General features: G+C 60.9%; 1 protein-coding gene across 17 annotated transcripts in view; it reads left to right on the forward strand.

Annotated features, from left to right (window-relative positions):
- The window catches only part of CAPN15 (calpain 15), a 60,689-nt gene extending 45,630 nt beyond the window's left edge, over positions 1 to 15,059 (forward strand). For 16 of the 17 annotated variants that reach the window (XM_040590634.1, XM_040590626.1, XM_040590631.1 and 13 more), the window contains 11 exons: positions 207 to 1,704; positions 5,601 to 5,809; positions 6,028 to 6,211; positions 8,957 to 9,180; positions 10,197 to 10,322; positions 11,006 to 11,158; positions 11,392 to 11,553; positions 11,862 to 12,091; positions 12,294 to 12,454; positions 12,767 to 12,945; positions 13,127 to 15,059. In XM_040590634.1, the coding sequence (XP_040446568.1) occupies positions 207 to 1,704; positions 5,601 to 5,809; positions 6,028 to 6,211; positions 8,957 to 9,180; positions 10,197 to 10,322; positions 11,006 to 11,158; positions 11,392 to 11,553; positions 11,862 to 12,091; positions 12,294 to 12,454; positions 12,767 to 12,945; positions 13,127 to 13,304 (3,304 nt within the window). In that variant the 3' untranslated portion in view covers positions 13,305 to 15,059. Of the gene's footprint in view, positions 1 to 206; positions 1,705 to 5,600; positions 5,810 to 6,027; positions 6,212 to 8,956; positions 9,181 to 10,196; positions 10,323 to 11,005; positions 11,159 to 11,391; positions 11,554 to 11,861; positions 12,092 to 12,293; positions 12,455 to 12,766; positions 12,953 to 13,126 lie in introns of all 17 variants that reach the window. The other variant, XM_040590639.1, reaches the window with a different exon arrangement.
- The last annotated feature ends 4,718 nt before the right edge of the window (positions 15,060 to 19,777 follow it).

The following is a 19,777-nucleotide window of genomic DNA, read 5'->3' on the forward strand; positions in this document are numbered from 1 at the left end:
AGTGTTTTGGGTGGAAGCCAGTGCACTGCCATGCTCTTGGAGAAATTGTCAGTGCCAGAGGAACAAGTGTCTGCAGAGAAATGACTGGATTGATGGTTGTGCCCTTCCTGGAAGCAAGGTCCTGACCATGCCAGCTCAGGGAAACACATGGCACCCCCATGCACCAGGTGGCCTTGCCCTCATGCTATTGTCTTTTTTTCTTGCAGCCACTCCCACTCTCCTGGCTCCATGGCTGCCGTCCGCGAGTGGTCCTGCACCCGCTGCACCTTTCTGAACCCTGTCGGCCAGCGGCAGTGCTCCATATGCGAAGCCCCCCGCCAGAAGCCCGACCTCAACCACATCCTGCGGCTCAGCGTGGAGGAACAGAAATGGGCTTGTGCCCGCTGCACCTTCAGGAACTTTCTGGGCAAGGAAACCTGTGAGGTTTGTGGCTTCACCCCAGAGCCAGGGCCCAGCAGCTCCCCCTTGCCCGTCATCAACGGCATCTTGCCTAAGCCCACTGTGCTTGCGGAGCCCAAGGGCACGTCCAAGGAGGAGGCTGCCAAGGCAGAAAGCAGCAGTGAGGACTCGGAGGGGAAGAGCCCCGACGAAGCAGAGCTGGAGAGTGGCTGGGCTTGCCAGCGCTGCACACTGCACAACACGCCGATGGCCAATTCCTGCTCTGCTTGTGGCGGCCCACGCAAGCTCTCCCTGCCCAAGATCCCACCAGAGGCGCTGGTCGTCCCTGAAGTCATCACCCCTGCCGGATTTCACATGGCCCCCTCTACCCCACAGCCTTTAGTCTCCGCAGACATCTCTGATGGTGACGCCGTGGCCACCCAGGGCCCAGTGGCTATGGAACAAGAGGCCCAGAAGCTACCAGCCTTCAGTCCCTTCTCCCCGGGGCTCCAGAACAACCCTGTGCCCCGAAGCCGCCGGGAGGTGCCCCCGCAGCTGCAGATGCCGGGCCCCGAAGCCTCCCAGCCTGCAGCTCAGAGTGCAGCGGGGCAGAAGGGCTCTCCGCAGGGTCAGGCCAGGGCTGCCCCGGCTGCCCGCTTCCAAGAGCTGCTGTCCAACAAGCGGCTGAGCGTGCTGGAGGAGGAGATGGAGGTCAGTCCATCCCACTGGAAGTGCAGCTCCTGCTCCCTGCTTAACTCGGCTGGGGCTGGCAAATGCGAGGCTTGCAGTGCCCAGAAAGGCAGTGACACCATCAATCTGGTGGGGGACTCGGTGAGATTTACCCCATGCAGCCCCTCCAGCCCTGACTTCACCACCTGGTCCTGTTCCAAGTGCACCCTGAAGAACCCCACCCTGGCCCAGAAGTGCAAAGCCTGCGGCTCCTCCAAGCTGCACGGCTTCCAGGAGCATGGGACACAGGGCGAGCCGTCCCCTCGCTGCCCCGACTGCGGGGCTTGCGACAAGGGCGGCTGCTCCTCCTGTGGTGGCAGGGCCCCGTCCGCCCGCAAGGTCGCCCGCCTCTTCCCATCCCAGCTACCCACCAGCCAGGAGAGGCCAGGCCAGTGGGCTTGTCCTGCTTGCACCTTACTCAACGAGCTCAAGGCCAAGCACTGTGTTGCCTGCCATACCCCGCAGCAGTATGTGGCCCAGCGCAAGGGCCTCAAGCCCCTGAAGAGACGGGAGAGCATGCACGTGGAGAAGAGGCGGCAGACAGATGAGGGAGAGGCCAAAGCCCTGTGGGAAAACATCGTGACCTTCTGCCGGGAGGTGAGTGCTTGCTGAACTGGGCTTGTTCCTGGCTTCACTTGGAGGGGGACCCCTTCCTGCCTCCCCCGTGGGTCTGGGGCGTTGCTTGGCACAGGCAGGCTGCCTTCTGTGTCTTAGGGCCCAGAGAAGATCTTCACATAACAGCGGGATGCTGGTTGTTAACACTGAAATATATTATTTTAAATTGGTGCAAGATAGTCTCTGGGCTGAAGGCAACCCATACAGTTCGCTCCTGGTCTGAAGTGAGGTAGCCCGAGTGTTAACTCTGAAACTGAGTGATCGTTTAAATCAGTAAGAGAGAAAATCTGGCTTGAAGGGGACGTTCTTAGGTGGTCAATACAGCTCCTTCCCTGTCCAAGGGTCGGGAAGGCTGGGAAAGAGTGTGTCCAGGTTTGCTGGTGGCACTGCTGTCTGTGGGCAGCAGCTGCGACGTGCATGGGTGCGGGAAATCTGGGGATGCAGCAGGCAGAGGCTCAAAGCACTGGCAGGGGTGCAGGCAGAGGAACTGCTGCCACTGCCAGCAACTGCAAGTGTTCAAGAGCTGCGAGCTTTTGGGTTTGGTGCTTGTGAATGCACAGCTGCAGCTGCAAATGGCTCACCCCTGGTTTGGGAAAGACAGCTGAGGTTTAGCTGTACCCTGGCTCCAGGTGAGTGTCTCAGGAGTGCATGCTAGTGCCTTCCATTCCCACTGTGAAGTATCTGGCTCAATCTATCGGGTTTCAGTCTCAAACACTGCTCTGATGGCCACATTTTTTGCCCTGAGTGGCGTAAGACGCTCCTGTGAACACTGCTCTTTCCCTGCTTTCCTTCTGGGGGAAGCCTCCAGCTCTTTGGGACCAGATGGAAAGGGAGTTGCAGTCCCATTTTGACGTACAGAGAAGGCTTTCTCTGCCTGGTCTGAGGAGTGCATCCATGCCTGGGCCTCTGCTGCACAGACTGGGGACCACAGAGATGTTTGGTTTGGAAGAGAAGCTGTTGAGAATGATCCTGGTTTGGGGTTGTGGATTGTTTTTTTTTCAATTGCTACATGTCCATCCTAACAGATGTGGGTGCCTTTATAGCAGAGACACCCTGATTCTCCTTATCCCCCTCTTTAAAGCAAGTGAGTAGCTTTTCTTGTAGGCAGGGAGTATCTTATATCCAGTAGAATCAGGCCTGAAGGATGAATTGTGAGACAGCCAAGTTGAATTAGCAGCTTGCTGCTGCTGAGGAGGGGAGTCTGCCATGCCTGATCCAGCACAGCTCTTGGTCAGAGCTTTGGCTGAGCCCATTCAGCTCGCTAAGCTGGCAGTAACGGGCTATTAGATCAGCGTGGGCCATCTCCTGAAAATCCCCCTAAACCTAAACCACTGCTATGTTCTGATAGTGTTTGTGGTAGGTCAAGGGCTCTGCAGGTCCGAGGGAAGGACTGGTTGCGGTGTGGGGCAGTGCTGCTCCCATACTCATGCTCTCTGCTCTCAGCGTGCCTGCAGCCTCCCACCCCTGCTCCTGGTTGGGCTGGCACGTAAGGCAGCCTCCAAGCTTTCCTTCTGTCCGTGGTGTTTCACAGGCTGTTTAGCCTTCCCCTGGAGGAGAGTGCCAGGCTGGCCAAGTTCCCCTCCGCCTGTTGTCCCCCCTGCTCCAAGTCGCGTGGAGCTGCCTGCCTTGCTGCGCTGCTCCCGCTGTGGGTGCTCCCTCTTCTGCTATTCCAGGGGGCCTTTTCCAACACTCTCTGGTACATGGCCCCTGCTTCTAGCTTTACCCTTTCTCTTCCATCTGCAAGGAGAGCAGAGCTGACCTCTTCACTAGCTGCCTCTGCACCACACATCTGCTTCCCTGTCTCGTGCTGCCCGCACTCTTGCTTATCCCACTGTATCACGCTTACTTGCTCCTCTGATTAACCATCCTTCCCCCTTTCCCAGTAACAACACACATCGGCGTGTCCCGCAGAGCTGGAAGGACAGCCCCGGACTCTTGCTGTCTGTGCCATGCTCTGGCACCTCCGCCTGCGGAGCCTTTCTGTGTGCCAGGGGAGGCTCCATCTCTCTTTTCTGTTTTTGTCCATCCATCTCTGCTCTCCACTCGCTACTGGCAGCGAGGCCGTGCGGGGCAAGGCAGCAGCTTTCCTTGGCCTGTGAAGTCCCAGAGGGGTGGCAGCGGAGGTCACGTTTCTGGTCCAGAACGGTGTCAAGGGGGTTGTTGGCAGAGCAGGAGGAGTGAAGGAGGTCCGATGCCCAGTTTGATCACCTTGCAGGAGAAATGAGCAGGGCTACTCATCTGGTACCATCTGTGAGCAGGCTTGTCACTGCTTGGGCGTGAGAGGAGTTACCTGCTCCTCTCCCCTCTGCTCTGATGCTGCTCCTGCAGCTCTTGTGCCTCTCTTTCCCTCCGTCTCACAGGGATATTGGTAGTGAAAACTTCTCTAAAGCATTTAGAAGTATGTGAAGGGAGACATCATGATATAAAGGTAATTAGCTTGTTAGGCAGGCTTTCCTGATGCTGCTAGGGCACTGCACTGCTGCAGCTCTCGCATTGCCTCCGTCATGATGCTGGTGAGCTCTGTGGGCTCATGTCCAGGCTCCTGCAGCCCTGTTGCATGCTGTCCTGGCCCTGATGAGACCCTGGCCGTGGTACTGGGGAGGCTGAAGGCTTCTTCCACCTCTGCTGCTTAGAAAAGTACCGCAGTGACTCCACAGGGGACAGAAAGCTTGCGGTGCCCACAGGCTGTGACTCCAGGACTGCTGCCTTGCACAGTGGGCTCCTGAGGAGCCCCAGCTGCACCCTGAGAGGTGAGTGTGCGAGGCCAGAGTGTGGCAAGATGAGATGGGTGGCTGCTTGTCAGCTGCACAGGGTAGAGGCTTCCTTTGAGAAAGCCAGCAAGCCCTGGGACGTGTCCTTTTTGGCCCACATCAGTGTTTGAACAGTGAAATCTATTAGCTGAAAAACACCTTTCTGCAAAAGAGGAGCTGCAAGTGCTAATTGAGGCACCACGTATAAAGTGTTCGTGTAGGATTGCAACAAAAGAGGAAGGACAACTACTAGTTTGGTGTGCATAAAAGCTAATTTAAATCAGAGCCAGCTTTTGCTGAAATAATTTAATTAACAACAATAAAGGAATCCTGGTTCTTGTTTCACCCTGTGTTAAGCTGTCTGAAAAAGCCGCCGTTCCCCACTTGGTGAAGTTCTGTGCTTCCGTCCTGCCTCTGTGGCTAGTGCCTGAGGGATTATCTGCCCTTCAGTCCATCCTATTTTATTTAATATGCAACAGCTATTGCAGGTGGGTTCGGACATGGGACACCCTCCTTCCGGAATTGCTTGCCTGTTTGTGGTCTGGCTGAATCCAATTGCGAAAGCTGCCCCTAACATCCACCTCGGGGGTGGTACAGGACTGCCAAGCCCAGCACGTCCCCTCTGGGGCTGGGGCAGCTCAGCCCTTAGCACAGGGCTCAGGCTGAGAACGGTTTGCTTGCCAAGTGGCTCCTCGCAGGCTTGCTGTTCGTGTGCTTTGCCACTTTTAGAGGCAGCCAAGGTCCCCCACGGTCCAGCTTTTAGCACCAGCACAAAGCGAGAGACAGTCGCTGCCCAGGGAGGTTCCTGTGAAATAAGGAAAGGCAAATTGGAGTCACAGCCCAGAGCCTGGGGGCCGGAGAGGAGAGCCGGCTCGTGGTGGGGCTGAACGCTGGGCTTGATGTGTAAAATGCATCTGTGCCATCGCCAGCAGACACCCGGCCCCGGGCATGCTCCCCTGCCCGGCATCCGAAGGGGCTGCCCGGGCCAGGCAGGGGGGCTGGGGGCTGTGCTCACTCCTGGGGGTGCAGTGGGAAGCTTTCCAGGCCAGCCCCCGTCCCAGGAGGCCCCGGGGAGCTGTGCGCCACACAGCTGCGCACTGATGCTCTCCTTGCCTTTTGCTCTCGCAGAACAAAGTCAATTTTGTAGATGACAGTTTCCACCCTGGGCCTAAGTCTGTGGGATTCCCGGAAGGTGACAGTGTGCAGCAGAGGGTGAAACAGTGGCTGCGACCCCATGAAATCAACTGTAGCATCTTCAAGGACCGATCAGTGAAGTGGTCGGTGTTTCGGACACCCAGGCCCTCGGATATCCTGCAGGGACTGCTGGGGAACTGCTGGTAAGGGGAAGTGAGCCGGGCTGACACCCTCCTGCCCCTTCCTCCTTGCCCCCCCCGCTTCATCCAGCTCCAGATCAGACCCCTCAGCCCTACTCACACCCATTTATAACCCCCAGGCGTGTACCCCATCCTCTGCCTCACCCCTTACCAAGTGGCTGCAGACCGCAGTCCCCGGCGGTGCACCCCTGAGACTGACCCACGTCCCGTCCCACCGGCAGGTTCCTGAGCGCCCTGGCCGTGCTGGCTGAGCGGCCGGAGCTGGTGGAGAGGGTGATGATCACAAGGACGTTGTGCCCCGAGGGTGCCTACCAGGTGCGGCTGTGCAAGGATGGCACGTGGACCACGGTGCTGGTGGATGACATGCTGCCGTGCGATGAGTGCGGATACCTTCTCTTCTCGCAGGTGAGCAGCCCTGGGGGGAAAAGGGGTGCTGGGAGGGGGTGGGCAGTGCTCCAGGGGCAGGAGGAGGCTTGTGAGAGGACTGATGGAGTAGGTGGAAAAGAAATACTGCTGTGGCTCAAGTGAGGCCCCTACTCGGTGCTGCATGGGGAATTTGCAGCTCGCGACCCTGCTTTTTGCTGCATCCTCAAGTCAGCTGAATTCTTTGAGACCATAATATAAATCTGTTTAGGCCCCTTTTGGCATTTTTCAGGCTGCAATGGAGAAGTTCCAGTTGCAGTTGCTTTTCCCTCGCTCCTCCCTGTAGCACAGCCACTTCACTTGCAGGGGAAACCATCCTTACTCTTCACAGCAAAAGGAAAATATTTTAACCTGTGTGTTTTGCACGGTAAGGGGCTGAGGAAAAGCTGTTTCTTCCCTCTGCGGGGAGGTCTGGCAGCTTGGCTTTGCCACCGAGGGACCGTGGAGAGGGAGGGGATCGCTCGACAAATCAGCCTGTTTCCAGCCGGTGCCCGGTTGCTTTGAGCACACTCAGTGGGATCTGTAGGATTAACGAAGCTCCCTCAGCCACTTCGGGACATCCCTGCGCATTATGTCCTGCCCTGCCTGCCAAGCCCAGGGATGCTTGCTGGGATCATGGCCATGAAGGAGACTGAGAATGTCTTTATTGAAACTCAGGCGGCAGAAACTGCCAAACAAAACAAAGTGCCGCTGTCAAGAGGAGGCAGGGACCCAGGACTGTTGGGTTGGACTTTATTCCGCAAATCCCTGTTTTAAAATACACACAGCCCAAGGTGGCATCATGTGTAGGTGTCGGGACAGGGCTTCGGCTGGGGAAATGAGGCCTGAAGAGAATTCTGTATTTGGGGAACCTTAATGTCGGCACAGCTTGAGCGGGCTCGGTAGCCCGTGCCCTCTGCAGCATGGATATGGCCCAGTCCTGGGCCAACTGCTAATTGCACTGGAGCTAATGGGCCTCGTGGGGCAGTGGTCCTGGCACGGCTGGCAGCTCTGGCTCCTGAGCCTTTACCCCAGCCCTGGGCAGAGTGGCAGGGTCTTCACGCCATGCAGGCTCAGGCACAGCGCTGCCAAGCCTGGGCTGCCTGGCCACTGTCATAGCGGAGCGGGTGATCCCACCAGGGACACTGAGTGGGGCACAGTGATTGCCAGTGCTGCTGGAAGCCGGTCCTGTTAAGGAGAAACTTTGGAGAGGGGAAGAAGAAGAAGAAGGAGTCTATGTCTACATTTTGCCTTTCAGTAGACAGAGAGGGTCCAGATGCGTGCATTTATTTTCAGTATAAGATTTGCCCGTCTTGGTTTTTTCTTATCCATCCATCTTTCCTCTCGTACACATTTCAAGTTTGTTTTTTTTAAGATTGAAGGTTGTCACATGGGCTGGGCTTGCCTTACCTTTGTTTCCAGGGTCATCTGAATCATGATGACATTTTTCCGCTGAGTGTTTAGCTGTGTGAGATAGATGAGGGAGAGAGCAGAGAGTTTTCCAAAGGAAGGAAAATCAGGCTCTTATCTGAGCACTGTGCCTGCATCTCAGGCAAAAATAAACAAAATGGATTTGTGGGCTCAAAAACCGGTGGAAAGCACTTGTAAGCTTTCTTTATCCATCAGAAAGAAATCTTCATGCCCTCCTTTCCTCTCCCAGCTCTTGGCTGCCACCTGTGAGTCGCACACAGTCACAGCGTACCAGTGCTTTTCCCTTGCTGCCCTCCAAGCACTGGGTACCGAACCCGACTTGCTGGGGACACAGAAGCCAGCAAATGTCTCCTTGTCTTCAGTCCTCATACATCTTCCTCTTTGCGTTCTCGCTGCAGGCAGGGGCTGGAGCGGAGGCATCTCCCCCCAGCCTCAACATACCCAGGACGAGAGGTAAAGCACAGCTGGTGACTGCACCTGCAGCACGCTCAGGACCTGCAACAATGACTTGGACAGAGTGGTAAAGGCTGTGCCCTGAGCCCACGTTGCCGTGGCTGATGGAGGCTTCGCAAACCTCGGGGTGCATTAGTGCAGCTTCTGCATTTCTTTCTGAATCCGTAATCGGCTTAGTGATGCCAAGAGCAATAGTCTGGCACCAGAGCAAAGTGACTCCAGGGAGAGTTTTCCCCCTGCAAAACTTGCATCTTGGAATTACGTCTTGCCACTGTCCCTGTGCTGGAGTAGAGGACTTTGCCAGTCTGCCAGGGAGTTTGTGGAGCTTGTCCTTGAAACTGTGTTTCTGTTCCGTGGATGAAATCTAGTCAGTCCCCTGGCTGTGTGTGCTCTAGGCAGCCTCCTTTGCCAAAGGTGTGTTGGCTTTGGTTTGCAACAGTGTGTGGGTGAAAGGCAGCTGTTCCAGATGTGCTCAATATCCTCTTCCATTGTTAAACCTTTTCAAGTCCAGGTTGAAGCAGGAGTAAGGGACTGTTAGCTTGCAAGGTGGACACCCACCCTTGCCAGCCTGACTGCCTGGGCACCCCAGGGTGCAGCTCTGTCAGCACCAGGGCCTCTTGGACATTCACTCCAGGATGTTTTTCCAAGGGGAATTAAACGGTGCAAACAAAACACTGAGCAGGTGGCGAACAGGCCTTGTACCCATCCGGACTAGCTCCTGATGACTTGGCCTTGCTGCTCCTGCCTCTGCGTCTCCCATCATAGCAGAAGGGCTGGCAGGCATGGGTGAGAGGGGCTTTGCGTTGTCCACACATGCTGCCTTTGGTTTCCCATCTCATGATGTGTTTTTTCCTCTTTCTGCAGGCCCAGAGGAAGCAGTTGTGGGTCGCCCTCATTGAGAAGGCCCTGGCCAAGCTGCATGGTTCGTACTTTGCCCTCCAGGCGGGGCGTGCTATTGAAGGCCTGGCTACACTAACGGGTGCCCCCTGCGAGAGCCTGATGCTGCAGGTCAGCTCCACTAACCCTCGCGAGGAGCCCATTGACACTGACCTCATCTGGGCCAAAATGCTGAGTTCTAAGGAGGCTGGGTAAGACGAGGCAGGAGGGTGCCGCGGCAGGAGCATGGACACTTGGAGAGGGGGGTGAGGGGGGCCCACTCTTGTTTGTAGAGGCTCTGAGGAGAGGGGCTAGTGCATTACCTAGTGGGGAGTTCACCACCCATGGTACTCGTCTGGAGCATTGGTGGAGCTCCCCCTCTAAGCTCTGAGAAACTATTTCTCCTTTATTCCATTTTCATGTGAGATTAAAATCCTGGTGAACTTACCTGTGCATGTTTACTGCTGACTGGCAGGAGTTTTGAAGTGGCCGGCGTTGAGCCTGCTTGCTTTGCTTTTGATTTTTTGTATTAAGTACCTGACCCTGCACGTCTTTCCCACCCATACGTGGCATCTTTGCTGGGCATGACTATAGGCAGTCTATAGGCGACAAAACGAAAGCAGAGACCTCTTGTTCATCGCTGTGGCAGGAGGAGCAGGAGCACAGTTAGGTTGGCTTGAAGGCAGGGTTGCCCCTGCCAGCCTGCAGTACAGGACCACATGGGAGGCTGATGGGTCCCATCCCATGGTGTGCCCCCAGGGCTGGCTGGTGCAGACCTCCCACCCCAAATAGCCTGTCCTCAGCCCCACGGAACGGGCCACCTGCCCGCGAAGGTACCGCTCATCTTTCTGTGTGGCTGAGCCCTGCCAGCCGTCAGAGACAGGCAGGATCCCAGGGCCTGGCAGAGAACGGGTGAGGTCTGGGTAAAGCTCTGCTGTGCGCGGAAGGAGCTTTCAGCCCTGCAGGTGAAGGCACTGCTCAGAGAAGCTTGCCACGGAGCCGGGGCTCAAGCATGCATGTGAGCGGGTGGAGGGAGCTCGCTGCTGCCCAGAGCTCTGGCCAGTGGTGCTGGGGCACTGCACTGGGGAGGTTTACAGTGTGGCTGCAGAGAGGGAATATCCAGGAACCTCCTGGAGGGAGCCTGTCCCGTGCCTCGAGTAGCAGGGATGAGCTTCCCCCCTGTATCGGGCCCGGCAGGACACTGAAGGTTTTGCTGTCCCCTGTGCAGGTTCCTCATGGGTGCGTCCTGTGGAGGAGGCAACATGAAAGTGGACGATGTGGCCTACGAGAGTATGGGTCTCCGTCCACGGCACGCCTACTCCATCCTGGATGTGCGGGACGTCCAAGGCTTCAGGTGAGTTCGGGGTGGAGGCTGGTGTGGTACAGCTGATGTTCCTGCCAACAGCCCCAGCAGAAACCTGGGGGGTGGGTAATTGGGTACCTGCTGCACAAAACCTCAGGGGCTCTTCGGCATCCCATCGTGGCCAGCGAGGGCTGTTTCTCCGTCCCAAGGTGTCACATAAACGCTGTTGTCATGTGAGCTGTCCAGAACGCCCTGTGGTGCAGAATGGTTCACCTGGTCTCACAAGATGCAGAGGACTGAGTTGAGCTCTTCCCACTCAATGAGGCAGTCAGGGCATCCTTCTCACTTTTGGAGGGTGGGGGCACAGAAGCGGGTGCTGCCTCCGACAGCCTGCCCGCTGTACAAAGCCCCGTTTTCAGCCGTGTCATGCTCGGCAGCCTCTCCCCGGCTGAGCCTCATCCCCGCAGCACCTGGCCGGAGGCCCTCTCGGCATGGAAGGGCAAAGGGAGCTGCAGCAGGTCCGGAGCTGCCAGACAAGAGCATCTGGGTCCATGGGGGGATGGCAAGTTACATGGAGGATGCTCTGAGGGCTTTGAAAGGCAGGGGCAGAAGTAGCGTGATGCTCTCTGCCGGGGGCTGGCTGGGTCTGCAGACCTGGGAGAGTATCTCGAGGTGATCTTCCTTGCACTCTCCATCCTCCTGGGATTCTGACACTGTTTCTCCCCTTGTGCCAGGTTACTGCGGCTCCGAAACCCCTGGGGCCGCTTTTCCTGGAACGGCAGCTGGTCTGACGAGTGGCCGCACTGGCCGGCTCCCTTGCGTCATGACCTAATGCCCCATGGCAGCAGCGAGGGTGTCTTCTGGATGGAATACAGCGATTTCATTAAGTACGGTAGCACCCAGGAGGCAGAGGCTATGGGGCAGGGAGCCAGACAGGGGACAGAAAATGGGACGTGGGGGTCAGGATGGGGTAGGCAGGACTGGGCCTCCCCAGGGGGGTGCAGGTGACCTGCAGGTGCCTGCTGCTCCTGGCTGCGTGAGCTGCAGCATGCTGGGGCGTGGGGGCAGAGCAGTGTACCTGCGGAGGAGCCTGCCGGGGCTGAGCCCAGCTTCCCCACAGGTATTTTGACTCCGTGGATATCTGCAAGCTGCATTCTGACTGGCACGAGGTGCGTGTGCAGGGCATGTTCCCCAACAAGGCCAACGGGCCGGTGACTGTGACATCGCTGACGGTGTTGGAGCGTGCTGCCCTGGAGTTTGCCCTCTTCCAGGAGGGCAGCAGGTGAGCTGGGCAGTGCTTGGGCTGCAGGCAGTGACCTGGACCCAGGAGAAATCCCAAACCCATTGCCCTCTTGCCCCGTGCCATCCCGACGGGTTGCAGAGCTGAGGGATGGGCCCCCATCACCATTTCTCCAGTCCTCAGGGGCTGCTCAAGTTTCAGCCAAACCCAGTCCCTGATCACAGGCTGGCTCCTGGGGCTGGATACTTGGGGCAGCGGGAGGACTCATCCTCTGGATCTGCCGCGGCCTCCACGTGCTCTGCGGGGCAGCGCTCGGGTGACGCGTGACCCTTCTCCCCCTCCCGGTGCAGGCGGTCAGACACGGTGGACAGCCACTTGCTGGATCTGTGCATCATGGTTTTCCGGGCCACCTTCACCAGCGGGAACAAGCTGAGCCTGGGCCGGCTGATGGCTCACAGCAAACGAGCTGTCAAGAAGTTCGTCAACTGCGACGTCATGCTGGAGCCGGGCGAGTACGCCGTCGTGTGCTGTGCCTTCAACCACTGGAGCGCTGCCCTGGCAGGCCCCGCTGCCGCCCAGGGTAAGGGGCTGGGCCGCCCTCCCCACCGCGGTGCTGGCGGAGACCGTGGGGGAGGCAGAGGTGGCAGAGCCCGTGATCTGCACCGTGGGGACCTTCCTGGGGGTGGAGGTTGCCTGCATGAGCTGCAGCCCAGCAGCACCCTGCTCCAGGGACTGGGGGGGTGGTAGGAAGTCTCACTGGTCCTCCTCATGTGTCTCCGCAGCATCCAGTCCCACCAGCAGCCGACCAGCCACTGATTATTCCAGCTATATCCTGGCCATCTACAGCTCCCGCCTGGTGATGGTGGAGCAGGTGGAGGCGCAGCCCACCACGCTGGCGGACGCCATCATCCTGCTGACCGAGAACAAGGGCGAGCGCCATGAGGTGGGTGCAGATGGCGCAGGGCAGGGGCTGGCCTCCCGGTCGCTGCCATGGGGAGGGGATGATGCTGCCGGCAGGAGCCTGGACCCTCTCTCTGCTGTGTCCTGAGTCGGGCAGGACTGTGCCAACTCTGGCTGCCACCTCATCCCCTCCTACCCCATGGATGCCCACCCTCTTTGCTCCCTGGGGCAGTGTGGGGTACCCCGGCAGATGGGCAGCCCTTGGCTGGAGGTGGGGGATGCTGGTCCGGGGGCTGAGATTCGGGGGCGGAGGTGCCCAGAGGCTTCACACCCATGACCCTGCTGTTTTCCCCAGGGCCGAGAGGGGATGACATGCTACTACTTGACGCACGGCTGGGCAGGGCTCATTGTGGTGGTGGAGAACCGGCACCCCAAGTCCTACCTGCATGTCCAGTGCGACTGCACCGACAGCTTCAACGTCGTCTCCACGCGCGGCAGCCTCAAAACACAGGACAGCGTCCCCCCCCTGCACAGGTCCGGGGTAGGCAGGGGTGGGTCACTGGGGGGCTGCCCAGCCAGGGCAGGCAGGAGGCCTGGAGCAAGGCAGAGCCTGGGGCTGGCAGGGAGGGGTGGGCAGAGGGTGGGTGACAGGGAGGGGTGGCATCGCGGGGGCAGAGGCAGCTGCCTGGCCCTGAGCCTGTCGCTCTCTTCACAGGCAGGTGTTGGTGATCCTTTCCCAACTGGAGGGTAATGCTGGCTTCTCCATCACCCACCGTCTGGCGCACCGCAAAGCCACCCAGGCCTTCCTCAATGACTGGATGTCAACAAAGGGCACCCATAACCCGCTGCTCACGCCCGAGGTCGCCGGGCTCCACGGCCCGCGGCCCCTATGACGAAGCGCCTCCCCCTCCCCACGCTGCTCCCCCCTTATTTTCACCGAGCCTCTGGCCTGGGGTCGCCCCCCGAGCTGTCAGCGCTGAGCCGTGGGGCAGAACCAGAGCGTGACACCCAGCACTTTGCCCCACGCCGTGGGGCCGGGGCGAGCTCTCAGGGCCAGGACCAGCTCTGCCTGCTGCCCCCCGCCCTGGCACTGCCGTCCCCCCATGCACTTTATGAGGAGCGGCTGGGGGCACGGGGCCATCTCAGGATCCCACCTGCCCTGTACCTGCGCTGGGGCCCGGTGCCCTCGCCCTGCCCCGGCATGCAGCGGGGGGCTGCGGGAGAGGGGGGGCTGGAGGTTGCTGTCAAGGCCCTTCCTCGGCACCACGCTCAGGACTCTGCCCCCTCCCGCAGCGCCAGGGCCCTGGCGCTGCGAAAAAAAGAATATACCTCTGATGTCTGTCCGTCTGTGTGACCCTCCGTCTGTCCCTGGGCCCTTCCTGCTGTCTTGTTCCCCCCGTTGTCCGCTGCCGGGACCGACATGGCACCGTCCCACAGCTGGGCCAGGGGGTGCTGGGGTCACCCCGCCGTGGTGCCACCTGTGCTGGCTGCTCATGGTGGGGGTCTAGCATGGTGCCTGGACCACCCCCATCCACCTCACTGGTGGCGGGGCTGGGGAGGAGGGGGTGCGGGGCTGTTTTAGAAAGCTGCTGCTGAGGGGTTTTCACCGCACCTGGGAATGAAACCAGAGGTGCCCAGCGCCGCCGCCGCAGGCTGGGGAGCGAGGCCATGGGGTGATGCTCGGGAGGGCTGTGGCAGCAGGGAACCCCCTCAACTCGTCACACAAGTGTTACTATGCAAAGGCAGGCGGTGGAAGCAGTGCCTGGAGAGAAGCCATGGGTCCTGAGCTGGGCTCAGCCCCCGCTGTGGGGGCCGCTCCCCTCCCCGTGCCCTGCGGAGGCGAGGGGTGAAGGGCAGCAGGTACAGACGTGGGCTTTGGGGAGCAGTGTCTGTGTTTTTTCATGGCTTTACTGTGTTGCCATGTGCCGGGGAGGGGTGGGGGGTGTATGATTTCGTTGTGGGGGACCACAGAGCCCCATCCTCCATGAGCCGAGTCCTGCGGAAGGTAGCGAGCATGAGGCGAAGGCTTGTGAGGGCCCCGGGGTGCCGCTGGCCCCGGCAGGTGCTGGGGGCTGACCCCCACCGTTTCAGGGCATTGTGGCTCTCTGGCTTGGTGTGTGTGGGGGGATGTTTCAGGGGTCCCCCGGTGTCACCCTCTCCTTCCTGGGACCTGCAGCTCTGGGGGAGCAGTGGGACATGCTGGGCCCTGTTCTGGTTGGGACTGTGCCAGCGGGCAGCCTGTGCCCCGATCCCCGCTGGGGGGCTGGGCAGGGGGATGTGTGGGCTGGGGGCTTTGGCCTGCATGGCCCTCTGTGTGTCCCAGGGGGGTGGGCTGCCCTGGCACCTTGCCAGCCCCCCTGGCCGGGGCTGCTGAGCCAAGCTCTGTCCGTGTTTTTGTTGTTCTGTTTTCTCTCTTCCCTGCTCCTTCCTCCTTTTTTCTTCCTTACTTTTTCCCCCCTCCTCTCTCTCTCTGTCTTTCTGAGCTGTGAATATTTTTAACCCTGTAAATACTGGCCAGCTCTCAAGAAACATAGGATATTTTATCAATTGTAAATCAGATCAGTAATCCCTGTATGATATGAATTATCCATGGGTGGTTTTCAAACTCAGGTTCTGACGGACCAAATAAAGTTTTGTTTTTTACTGAAGCTGCCTGGTTTCGCCGTGCTGGGCTGCGGGACAGCGGGGAAGCGGGGGCGGCTGCTGCCGGGCTCTGGGCTTTGGGGGTCCAAGCCAAGAGCGCTGAAGGTGTTTCTGCGGAGCGGTGGCACCCGCCGGCGCCCCGAAAACAGCAGGAGGGTGAGCTGAGGCTTCGCGAGCCTTCAGCCGCGGTTCGGGGCGCGGGGGAGCGGCAGGGGGCGAGAAGGACGCGAAATGCAGCGAGTCCCGCAGACCGGGCGGCAGCCGCCCTGTCCCGGGGCCGAGCAGGGCTGCGCTGCAGCCGGGAGAGGGCAGCCGCTGCGCGCCCATAGCGCGGCCACTGCGCAGCCCCGGCCCCCGGGCGCGCCGCAACCGGGGCCGCTGTGGGGCTCCCACCCCGGGCTGAGCATCGGCCGCGCGTAGGGCCCCTCCTGCCTCAGTTTCCCCACCTGCGGGCTGCGGGCTCTGACGGTGCCGGGGCCATGCCCGCCGCATCACCCGCACCGTGCCCAGGCTGGGGATGAAGGAGCAGCTTCACCATCCTCCCCATCACCCAGGGCAGCACCCGTCCTGCCCCCCCCGTGGGGCCGGCGGCGAGGCAGGCTGGCGCTGCGGAGCTTTCCGGCTGAGCGGAGGCGGCCGGCTGCCAGCCCGCTCTCGCCCGCGGTGGGCACCTTGAGACCAGCACGGGGAGACAGAAGGAGAGGATTTCGGTTTTTCTTACAGCAACTTGTAATAGATTTTTTCGGGCGAAACATCTTTGCATTCAGGAGGCCCTGTCACAAGCCATCAGCCTCAGCCGGGGAGAAACAGATGGAGAGTTAATTTTGGCGGGGAGGGCACCGCAGCCTCCCTCCTTTCCCTCGGCCTCCTCCAGCCCTGCTGGCAGAGCCGGCTTTAACCCGCGCAGCCCCTCGCCCCTGCCCCCTGCCCGCTCCCTCCCGGGGTGCCGGCTGGGCTGTGTGGCTAAACCCGCTGCCGACCACCACTAAACGTGAGCGGGGTCCCCCCACCTGGCTCTGTGCTGCTCCAAGCCAAGGACACGCTCAGACATCTCAGCCCAGTGACCCGGCAGTGGCCCTTGCCGCAATGGTGGCCACACGGCCAGCCCAGCTGGGCAACCACCCCACTTTCCCTATGGGTCATGGTTCCCTGGGGCCATGTGGGGGTGGGCCCCATGCCAGCCAGCATGCTGGGGTCAAATCCTGCCCCGCTGGGGGCTCAGGCACCATGCACCAGCTGGGCCGGGGTGTGGAAGGGGCAGCACCTCCGGGAGCAGGTGCATGGATGGCAGTGGATGGCAGCAATGCTGCCTGTGGCCCTGGGACACTGTGAGGAGCCCTCAGGACACCCCCAGGGTCGCCGACTGGGCTGAGAGCAGCCGTGTGGTCGTGGCAGGGCTGGAGGTGAAATTAAACCGTAATTGTGCATGATTCACCAGGGTTGAGCCAGCATTAACAGCTTTATAATTACATATAATTGTGTGTCAAAAGATGATATTGTGTTTGACACCTCAGCTTCAGAGTGGTGTTGCTTCATCAGTAAATTTGTCACCCCTTGACTCTGGCGTGTCTGAAGCCTGAGGTCTGGGGTGGGAGGAGGGATAGGTAGTGGTCACGGTGGGTCTGGGGGGATGGACAGGGGGACACAGGGGGAGATGGAGGCCAGGAGCATCAGAGGCTGAAGCCCATGTGGGATAACGAAAGCAGCAGGCAGGGGCTGTGGCTACAAAAAGCCAAGTGCTGGCACAAGTCACCCCAGGAATGCTGGGTCGTGCTTGGTGTGACAAGACAAGCGGGGCAGGCTGCTGTGGGCGCGTGAGCCCACCACGCTGCCCGCTGCTCCTGCTGCCCATCACACTGGTCCCCTCCACACCCAGGGTCGGTGCTCGGGCATCACAGTGCGTGCTGATGCTCCCTGGGTGGGCATGAGGATGCTGGAGCAGCCGAAGGCCTTTGCCAGCCCATCGGTGCGGTCACCCCCCTCGGCCCGCCGAGCCCAGGGGTGTCTCCCCCAGGGCTGGGAGGTGGAAAAGTGGGTCCTTGCTGCGGGATCCAGGCAGGCGCTGGCCGCTCGTCAGGCGCTGGCAGACAGAACCAGCACCGCCGGGGCTGCGCCGGGGCTGCATGGGGAGGGGGCACGTTGGGGAGCGAGGGCTCGAGCGCTCTCCATGATTCACTCTGACTATAATGGGAGCTGCTGGTGAATATTTTATGGCTCCCACAGGGTAGATAGAACATATTGTGCATTTTACGCCACAAATCTCCGCCTAGAGACAAGAAGGAGGCTTAAAAAAGAGCAGCACCAGCGCTGTGCCGGGCTGGAAGGGGGCAGAGCCGCAGCGCTGGTGCCAGAGCGGGGTTTGCACCACTGCCCGCCCGTGCCACTCTCCCCCAGGTGCCCCGCGCCCAGCAGCACCTCGGGCAGACAGGGTGCTCAGCAGGCGCAGGATCGGGCCGCTGCCCGAGCGCTCGCGGTGGCTGCGGCAGCGGGGCTGGCTGCCCCGGGCCAGGCCTGCCTGCTCTGCGGCTCTGCGGAGCCCGCAAAGTGCTTTGCCCGGGGCTGACGCTGCGGGAGGGGGCCCTGCCCGCCCGCCGCTGCCTGCACCCGGCTCCTCTTCGTCAATAATGCAGCCAGTGCCCGGGACTGCCCGCTGGCGCTGCCCGCAATAATGCATCGGGGATGTGAGCAACCACCCCTGCCCAGCCCAACGGGAGGCTCTGCACCCTCCCACCCACCCCCGGCCCCTTCCTCATGCTCGGCTGAGGCTGGTGCTCCCGGCAAGCGATGGAGGAGCCTTCACCTCTGCATGCGGCAGGCGCTGCCTGCTGCTGCCCACCTTGCAGACATCAGGATGGGGGTTGGAGGGGGCTGTCTGCATGGAGACCCCATGCCCACCCCGGCACCCCCAGGGGGAGCAGGTGCTGCTGGGGCCAGGGCTCCTGCCTGGTCCCGCTCAGCAAGGGCACATGGCCTGGCGGGCACCGGCACCACGCAGCAGGACGGTGGCTCGGGCTGGGACGCCAGTGCCGTGTCTGCACAGGCGAGCTCTGGGCATCGGGGTGCTTGCCCAGCTCCCCTCGAGCGTGCCGCACTGCCTGGCGGGCAGGGAGCCATTACGGGGATTGCCGGCAGCTGCCTGCACTGACTCGAGCTGGGCTGGAGCCGGGGGAGGCTGTTGGGAGCCCAGCGGCAGCGGGGAGGAGGAGGATGAGGAGGATGATGAGGAGGACAATGTAGGCGCAGGGCAGCAGTGGGTCAGGGCCAGCCCACAGGTGCCACTGTGGGTGCTGGCAGCCCTTTGCCCCCTCCACCCCACAGCCCCCCAGCTCCCCACACAGCCACAACCCAACAGGGTAAGGACCTGATGGTTGGGGACAGTTGGACCTTCAGATGGGGAAGAACCCCCCCGAGGTCTAGGTCAACCCTGGGCACCCCACACTGCACCAGGGGCAGCCCCCAGCCCCCCAGCATGACCATGCAGGCAGCAGAGGACACGCATGCAGCCACCAGCATGGGCCAGCCTGGGCCTGTGTCCCCAGCTCTGCCCTGTCCCCATCACTGATGGGTGACCGCAGCCCTCTGACATCTCCCCCCATCCCGAAAGGGGATACGGCACAGCTGCACCCTGGGTGGGAAGGAGCTGCTGTGGGGTCCTCACCTGGGGGTCATGGTGGCACATGGCCGGGCGGCTTCACAGCAGGGCTGCAATGGAGAAGACTTTGCCGGGATGAAAGGGAAAGCCCCAAGCCAGGGCAGCTCCTCTCCTCCTCCTGCCCGCCCTCCCCATGTGAAGGCGGCTGGGCGAGGGGCTGTGCCGGGGTCCGGGGCCGGCTGGCACAGCTGGGGCTGCCTCGGCCAGGCTGTCACGGGCTGGGCTATTGAATCTGAAAGCAATTAAAGCCATCATCAGCGCTCGCTCGGGGCTGGCTCCAGGCTGCAGGGAAGCTGCCACAACAGATCATGTGCTCGATGCTGCTGGCCCGAGGACCCGGCTCAGCCCCGCGCCTGCTCCCACCCATGCCCCGCCACGCACTGGTGCCAGCCCCGGCCAGCACCCACGCAGGGCAGGCAAGAGGCCACGGTGAGGGGCACACGGCAGCCCCAGAGGCAGCTGCTTGCTCTTAGTGCATCTTGGATGGGGTCCTGCTGCCGGGGGGGCTCCACAGAGGGATTTGACCACCAGCTTTGGCCACCAGCTTTGGCCACTGTCGTGATCGCCACATGCTTGTTGTGACGAGGCAGTGGCAGCGCCACGCAGCAGGATGGGATGGCTCAGCAGTGTTTCCATGGGTCCTGGGGAGGGCTCAGCACCCTGGTGCTCTCCCTTGGGGCACAGTGGGGCATGGGAGCTGCCTGCACTGGTGGCTTTTCCCGACAGGGTGGTTGAAGCCCATGGCCCGTTGCTTGTCCCATGTGGTGACAATGGCGACAGCCCCAGCAGGTCATACCCTGGGGTGGGGGGCAAGAAGGAGCAGACCCCAGCCTGGGGAGCCACCGCAGGCAGGGTGGGCGATGGAGGGGTGCTGCAAAGGGTCCAGCCCCCGCAGCAAGGAGGGGGCTGTCACCAAGCCCCTTCCACCCTGACAGCCCCTTTCCCGCTGACGGGGAGCGGTGCTGGGACCTGCCAGCCCCACACCCCCCATTTCGGTGGGGCTGCGGCTGCCTGCCCACAGCCCCCCAGTTCAAGGCTTCGTCCAGCTGCTCCGGGAGGTCCTGAGGCTAA

This window comes from Falco naumanni, chromosome 4 (genome assembly GCF_017639655.2).
Source record: "Falco naumanni isolate bFalNau1 chromosome 4, bFalNau1.pat, whole genome shotgun sequence".
NCBI lineage: Eukaryota > Metazoa > Chordata > Aves > Falconiformes > Falconidae > Falco > Falco naumanni.